Consider the following 8,443-nt stretch of genomic DNA (forward strand, 5'->3'; position numbering starts at 1 on the left):
AGAGTCTGTGCGGATGCATTCTGGGAAGTGAGGGAAATTATGGTATGTCGAAACGACACGTGCGTCTTCCTCTTTCTTTCAAGTTGTCTTTGAAGTAAGTTATGAGTGAAATGTGTGGTTGAAAATCTGTTATAAATTGGCTGCCTTATCGTAAATCCGCCACCATAAGATGTCTATTTTTTCTTCAAGACCTAATCAACAACTTAGTGTAATTAAAGGCGGCCAAATGTAGCACTTTTTGCCAGTTTCACGTAATTTATGTGATGTATTCGATTTTATGAAGTTTCTTTTACGTCGAAATAAAGTAATTTTGAAGTGCTTCATGGCTTTTTCTTACAAATACTAAGTCTACAATAACTTAAAGTGATGTAATGTCGAGCGAACTGGAGTGGCAGTTATGTGAATAATTCTGATTATTCTGATGTAAAATGATGAATTAAATATTGGTATATACAGTGCAGGCCAGAATTAAGCGAACCAAAACATACGCGTAAAACCCGTCTGCTGCGGACGCGTATACGCGTCTAAAAATCTGCAGATGCGTTTCTAGTCAGACGCATTAGTATGTATGAGCCAGCTCATTGTTTTCGTATTGTTTCAAGATCTTTCATTGTTCTTTTGAATCGCCTGGGAAAAGCGTTTCAGAAGGGTTTGACAAAGTATGACTACACTTGTCGACTTTCTTGTAGAACCTGCTCAGCGCAAGAAAAACTCCATGTTGTTGAGCGCATGGAAGAATTACATGTAAAAAAAATTGCCGCTGAGGTTTACAATATTTTGCGAAACGAAACGAAATGATGAATAAAATCTGTAGAATAAAAATGAGAATCGAAGATATCAAGACTGCCACAGTCAGACTTCTGTGTGTGACAAGTAAAAGAGGAATAAAACGCCGAAAGTGCAGAATTTAAAGATCTGTACTTTGCGAAACGAGCTCTGGGTACGTAGACCGTGAAAGGATTTAACTTGTTCTAAACGCTATTCTTATTTATTCCGTGCCGCAATGATGATTCGGGTAGTTCGAGGATTATACAGTATTTGTGGGTAAATCATATAGAATAAACAAATAAATTACGACCCGGAATAAAATCAGTTAATCCGCCAAATGATTTTCAACAGACTTCGCTCCTCTCGCGCGCTTCGGTTCAGATTTGCTGCTTACCGTGAACTTTCCCTCATTTTACCTCAAGCATTTACTATCTGCGGCTGCAAAATGTAATCGTTCGGTTGACTTTAATTAAAGATCCAAGGCAATTCTGTTGGTTAAAGGCTTAGGGTAAAATAAGAAACTTCAATTTTGCAAAATTTCATCCGGATCTAGTGTGAGCGATAAGATCGATTACCCGGAACAAACCTAAACGTAAAACACTGAGAGTCTACTGAGTACCGCAATGCTTGATGCATTCCTATATTTACGTTCACTTGGATAAAGCCATAATAGCAACTTTTGCAAGATTGAAAGCTTCTTCTAATGTTATAAAACACGGCTGATCTGACTGTCGTTTCGACGTAGAAAGAAATTGCCACCCTGATAACATCGGGAAGATTTCAGTCACATGCTAGGCAACCAAATTCCTGCCCATGTATCAAATTTCATTCGACAACAACACGATGTACGGAGGTTCTTGGAACGAAAACTGGATGCTTTTTTATTCAATCAACACGGGAGCCACAGTGCCTTTCCAATTATAGCCAACTTGTGCCATTTTCACCCCTTCGATGAAACCTCGAAACGCTCTCTTTCGAGTCACAATGTGCGTGTAATTTTTAAAATAACTGTAGTTATAACTCGAAACACTCGCCTATTCCATTCACAAGTTCGCGCACAGAGCGCTTTGATTTCGAACAAGTAGTGTTCGACTTATTAGCTTAGATTTATCTTTTCTATAACATACGCTGGATATTCAATATCAGCTAAGAGTTGTTTTTAAAGTCGCCAGTATTTACGCAGATTTACGAAGCGGACAAGATTCGAAGTATGATAGCTGTCGCTGGTTGATTTCATAAAATGCTAATTTTGTGTTTGTTGTTAACCCGTTGAATTCTTTTGTTTTATTTGACAATACCACACAAAGAGAACTTACAACGATGAATAACAATGGAAAAAACACGCACAGTTAGACGCGTCTAAAAATACGCGCATACGCGTTTTTGCTGCGTATAAAACGCGTCTGCGTAGTTCGCTTAATTCTGGCCTGCACTGTATAAGCTTATATAAAATATAACACAAAGTTATTGACTGGCACTGAGTAAAGTGTGTTTGTTACCGTAAAACAAACTTTCATGTTTCATTGGGAGGTTATATTTGAGTTGATGGGCTTTCATCAACATAAGGCCCCGATCCGTGCCCCCCCCCCCCCCCGTTCTTTCTTACTTTGGTAAGGAAAACAAGGCTGAGCATAATCTCAACAGCGAGAGACATGGTGGAAGATGATGATAAATATGTGTATGGTGATGGTGATACCCACAAGACCCATTGTGCTTGCTTGGATTATTTCATGCCTTGAAATTACCTTCCAAGATACTTGATTCTTTACTGTTGAACTACGAAAACCACGAACGCTAGCAATTATTTCTGGAATGTTCATTGTTCTTTGAGCAATCAGAGGTAAAAATCAAACCACAAGAAAAACCACAAACCACAAAAAAAAAATAATTACCATTACAGCGTGCTGTTTTTTCTTCTCACATCTGATTGATTTTCTCTCTGAACGCAATAAACATTCCAAAAATATTTCTAGTGTTCCTGGTTTTCTTACTGTGACAGTAATAAAAGTGAAATCTCAAGGAGTATGCCTGGTTTCAAATTCAAATGTTTTTGCTCTTGCTTAACCCATTGCAGCCCACGTGTTTTTGACATTTTCACAAATTAGCATATTGTTAATAATTAACCCAATGTGCAGTAAAAATTGACAACTTACTGGGTCAAAGAACCAGCACTCCTTTGGTCTAGAATAGCTAGAATTTCTAATTGTCGAATAAAATACCCTACCTGCGAATTAAAGATTACCCAAAAAACAAAGCTGAAGGTAAAAATTTCGAAAATTTGATGAAATTTGATCCTCGCGTCACATGGCAGTAATTTGATCCGCTCTCGAGGAGACGTGTTTGTTTACGCAAGATTAGGCAGTTATCACGTTTCATCAATGAAAATAGAAAGAAAAACAGGCAATAAAGCTTTCCTAATTAAAACATTTATTCAAATAAGTCTTTGTATAGGTCTTAGAAGAAAACGCGTATAATTTTTGCCGCGAGGCGACCGACTCGCAAGCGATTTGAAGCAATTGCGAGTCAATTTTGAAGCGAATTTATCGACCCGTGCGGAGCACGTTTTTCAAAACTTTTGCGAAAACTGTTCGGAATACGAAGAATCAATCAATTAGAATAGTATTTCAGTACAAATCCACAATCAAACCTGTAATTCTTTGTGAGTTGTATTGCGAGAAACGCTCTAACATCACCAAGAAAGTCCATGGCGAAAATAATGATTTGAGATGTCCGCCAGCTCGTCGCCTCGGTAAAACTACAAATTTTCCTCGAAGCATAATTTCTTCCCCGTTAATGCTTGGATTTCCGCTGTTGAAACTGTCGAGTATTCCTTAGAAGTTCCTCTTTCGATTTACCGTTTCGAAAAGGTGTGTTTTCCTTCGGAAAATGCGAAATTGGTGTCTTGAATATTTAAGCGTAAAGCGCGTGGCCCGCCATTATCGATGAAATCTGATATTTTCGGAAGACAAAAACCTTTTTGTGTCTAGACCCCCCTAAGACCTAAAAATATATGCGCAGACGATAGATTCTGATTGGTCAGTCTTTTCTAAAGACAATTAGAACAATAGAGGACAAAATTATCCCTTCTAGGGGAGGCAGGAACCTAGTGCGACCGTGCGAATTTTATCGGCCGGTTTTGGGCGCCTCGGCCGTTAATGGGTTAAATCTTGTACTTATTACTTGATTTAAAGGTTCCAAATATGTCTGTATTTGAGTTTGTTAGTAGATTGAACTGACATCAATATCTGTTTGTTTGGTTTTAGTCTTTAAACGCAGTAGCGCGCAATCCTTCACCAGTCAAAATGGTCAGGGAAGACAAGGCAACATGGAAGTCGAACTACTTCATGAGGATCATTGTAAGTTTGTTTGGGACTATAATAATACTATTAGTCTACACGAATGTGTGGACTACCTAGGTGCACACCATTGTCTTCCAAGACAGGTGGATGCTTATTATGTGGGCCCAGATATCAAAACACTGTCCAGTCTATCATCAGTATTTTTACAAATTGTGAAGTCATTGTCCTTTTGTTATTTCCGTCACCAGCAATACATGGATGAATACCCCAAGCTGTTTTTGGTGGGTGTTGATAATGTGGGCTCTAAACAGATGCAGCAGATTCGCCAGTCTCTGCGTGGACGAGCTGAAGTTCTTATGGGCAAGAATACCATGATCAGAAAAGCTATCCGTGGACATTTGGATAATAATCCTAACCTGGAAAAGTAAGAGAATTTAGAGTTCTCATCAAAAGCAATTATTTTCGTGTGCCACACATATCCCTGCCGCATAATTTCCTGTATACAGTATCTTTCCTTTCTTTCTTTAATTTTGTAATCCCAATGAGGTTTAGATAACAATATCCCTAATTTGCAAAAGAAAACAACAAACTGAAAAATTCTGATGGTTGTAGTTTAAGATGCCATTGCAAAAATAGCCCATTGTGAAAGTTTTACAAAACACAGACTTCTTAGCTGCCCTTCTGTAACAAATGAGCATTGTTTACTTCACAGGCTAATTCCTCATGTCAAGGGAAATGTTGGGTTTGTGTTCACAAAGGAAGACCTGACTACTGTACGTGACCTTATCCTGGCCAACAAGGTAGCGGCACCAGCCAAGGCCGGAGCCATTGCACCTATTGATGTGTTTGTTCCAAAGGGTAACACTGGTCTAGGGCCAGAAAAGACCTCTTTCTTCCAGGCGCTGGCTATTCCAACCAAGATTGCCAAAGGAACTATTGAAATCTTGGTATGTACTTTTTGATTTTCAACCTCACATAAAAGTAGTAAACTTTGAGGTGGAAGCATTTCCAGAGTGCTTCCTTTACTGTATTTTATTTGTAGTCTGTTGGTTGGTGGGTTTATTTAAGCGGTTTGCAGTCACCAGTGTTTAGCAACTACATGAATTTTTGTTTTGACTTTGGTTCCGGACAATTTTAATTTTAGTGAGCGGGGTGCTGTGTATAAGCAAACTTATCTGCAAAGATTTGCAGGAGAGCAGGGCATTAAATCAACCCTGTATGACCAGCTCAAAATGCAAAGCAAATACAATGAAACCTTAATTGGCAGCTGTAGGCCATTGTTTGAGTTCCTTGGTATTCTTTCTCCAGTTGAAATAAGTGTTATCACTTTTGCATTTTTGTGTGGAGTTAATAAGCCTCATTCTCCAGCTAATCTAGGGGAATTCCGAGGTCTGAAATTAAGTTCTGTAGAAGCCAGTGTCACAAAGAAAGGAGTCGGGTATGAGTACAGAAAAATCTCCTATTCTTGTCGTCTAAATAGTTAGCTATCTTCACTGTAGTTGCCATCCTAAATGAAAGGCTGTTGGTTACTAATAACAGCCAGGATTCCATGTAATTGTACATCTTGGGGAGGGACAAAGACAAAGACTTGAGAGAGCAGTGAATATGAACCTAAGTGAGTGTTGCTTGGTCGTTCTTTTTACTCTTTAGAATGATGTACACTTGATCAAGAAGGACGAGAAAGTCGGAGCATCAGAGTCGACTCTGTTGAACATGTTGAAGATCTCTCCTTTCTCATATGGTCTTGTTATCCAACAAGGTGCAGTGCAGTCAGTATTATGTTCATAGGGTAGACTCCTGCTGTTTTTGAAAATCACTGTGGAAACAGGAAAAATATTTATGATACAGGGGATTCAAGATACTTTTCTTTAAAATGAAGAAGCAATACAGAACACTTAGTTATTGTCATCTGTGCTATTAGAAGCTGACTATACAGTAGGTCTCTATTATTTTGGTCACATCTATTGCCCCAAGACAAGGGATTTTACCCTGCAGGAAGTCACAGTTTTGTTATCAAGACATAGTAGGGGATTCCACACAACTGAGCTCAGAAAAACCGGCACAGCTATTCTTTCATTTAGTGACTATGGCATAGCAGAAATCGGAAACTTTTCAAATTCAAATCCAAGGGTTGTCCACTATTGTGATGATTGGCTCTTTCTCCTTAGCCAGCTGAAGCAGGTCAATTGCATGTATATATTTGCTTCCTGTGAGGAATAATTCCACATAGTACACGGCTGTAAGACATTTTCAAATATGATGTACTTGTGTGTTTTCAGTGTATGAAAATGGTGCTTGCTTTGCTCCTGATGTGTTGGACATCACCTCTGAAGACATCTTGGCACGCTTTGTTGAGGTAAGTGTGGCTCAAGTGTTGAATTTCCTCCAGTAATCACTCCATTCTTTTTTAAAGTAGTTGCTACTTAAACCTGCCTTGGTTAATAGCCTGCATGAATTATAGCTACTGCCTTTGTAGGAAACGTTTTAATTGTCACCCCAACACTTGAAAATCAGTCCCCACTGATGTACTTATTTAAATTTAAATAATATTAAAAACTGTTAAATTGTATTACATGTACAGTATATCACATGGCTACATGAATATTTTACTTTGTTACTCTTCAGTCCATGTACATCATATTTTAATTGGCATTGTGGGAGAGTAAATTTTCAGGGTTTGAAGCTTGACATTTATCATTTCCTCAGCAGTTTCAATGGTTGCACACATTAAAATGATAGTTTTCAATTGCATGTTGTACTTCAGGATTACATCCACAGACTGAAAGGTTTTAACCATTATTATTTGATCTGAAGCCAAGGCTTGACCTGGACAAGGAAGGGATAGCTGCTCTAGATATAATTTTAAAATTGTTTTTAATTCTGTTTTTTCAGGGTATTGTGAACATTGCTTCAGTGTCGCTGCAGATTGGTTATCCAACAGTGGCTTCTGTTCCGCATTCCATCATCAACGGCTTCAAGAACGTTGCTGCAGTTGCTGTGGAAACCAGCATCTCTTTCCCACAAGTTGAACAGCTCAAAGCCTTCCTTGAGAATCCTGAAGCATTTGCTTCTCTGGCTCCTGCGGCCAGTGAAGCTGCTGCTGCTCCCGCAGAAGAGACAAAAGAAGAGAAGAAGGAGGAAGAGGAGGAAGAAGAGAGTGATGATGACATGGGCTTTGGGCTGTTTGACTAAACACATGCTCTGCACTGACCAGTCTCAACACGTGTTCTCAAGAAAAAGCTATGAGAATAAAACAAATTTGAAAACAATGTTTCTTGTGAATTACTGTGTGCTCCACTGTAAAACGTTCACGTGTTTGAAACGGGGCAAATAATCAGTATGTGTTAGGAGAAGAAAAGCAGTCTCGATTGTTAGAACCATCTAGTGCTGCTAATCCCGACGGGTGGGGGTTCTTCTTAATATTGTTTTTTGGGGGGGAATGTGCCAGCCGGTCCTCTAAACCCACTCCCTATTCGGGACCAAATAACGAAATTTTTTTTTCCTTTTCAATAATCTCCCTCAGGCGTTGTTAGTCTTCCGAAAATCTGTAGCCGGTTTCAGACCAGAACGGCTTCAAAACCATAACCCTTTGGGCAGGACGTACCAATACAGTTCATAGTCATAAGCAAGTACCCTCAGGGGAGGGGGGAGGGGAGCACAAGTTATATTTTACAGATGACTTCAAGAAAGTACTTTCACTTGAATGGCTACCGTTCATATCATCCAAAACCTCGAAAGTTCGGTGGCTGGGTCTAATTAACGAAACAACTAATCCGAAAAGGAGCTAAAGTTTGATGGAAGAGAACTTGCCATGCAATGGGCTCTTGTCAGTTTGTCTTGTCATGTGCAGTGTAGTCTCCCTCGCAGCCGTTTTCTGTGCTGTCACAACGCTAACGTTTTGATATCCCTTTTTCAGTGTTCAAATTAGCCTTTGTCTTCAACGAGTTAAAAAGGGCTAACTTGAATACAAACAAAAGTACATGAACTGAAGCTATTTTGGTATAAGGTTTTATATCCATTGCTCGGTTTCCCTGAGTCTATGGTTACAACGGAGGCCTAGTGCAAATCAATTCATGTGAAAAAACAGTTGTACACGTGAAGGAAAAACTATGTGTTTGGAGAGACTGGGCAGCCAAGCCTGGCTTTGAAAAAGAGCCTGATGCCAACTTAGTGCGATTGGACAAACTTTGCTGTCGCCATGCATTGTTTAGTAACAGTTTGCTTCATTAGCATATACATATATTCAATTAATTTTGATCCTGAAAACTAGTCATAAATCCACAGTTCGCACTTTTCTGGGTTGAATCACATTAGCGGTCATTAGCCAGTCGCTTTCCCAATTCCCATTATTCGAGACTTTCGGAGGTAGTTGATGA

The 8,443-nt window shown here is 39.2% G+C and overlaps 1 protein-coding gene across 1 annotated transcript; it reads left to right on the forward strand.

Moving 5' to 3' along the window:
* The first annotated feature begins 41 nt into the window (after positions 1-41).
* LOC146455777 (large ribosomal subunit protein uL10-like) lies at positions 42-7,336 on the forward strand. Its single transcript, XM_085093909.1, has 7 exons — positions 42-94; positions 4,032-4,124; positions 4,316-4,491; positions 4,780-5,014; positions 5,718-5,826; positions 6,347-6,423; positions 6,960-7,336. Exons 2-7 carry the CDS (start codon positions 4,071-4,073, stop codon positions 7,257-7,259), a joined length of 951 nt encoding a protein of 316 aa, XP_084950035.1. The 5' UTR covers positions 42-94; positions 4,032-4,070; the 3' UTR covers positions 7,260-7,336.
* The last annotated feature ends 1,107 nt before the right edge of the window (positions 7,337-8,443 follow it).

This window comes from Pavona decussata, unplaced genomic scaffold (genome assembly GCF_977016875.1).
Source record: "Pavona decussata unplaced genomic scaffold, jaPavDecu1.1 SCAFFOLD_270, whole genome shotgun sequence".
Lineage (NCBI taxonomy): Eukaryota > Metazoa > Cnidaria > Anthozoa > Scleractinia > Agariciidae > Pavona > Pavona decussata.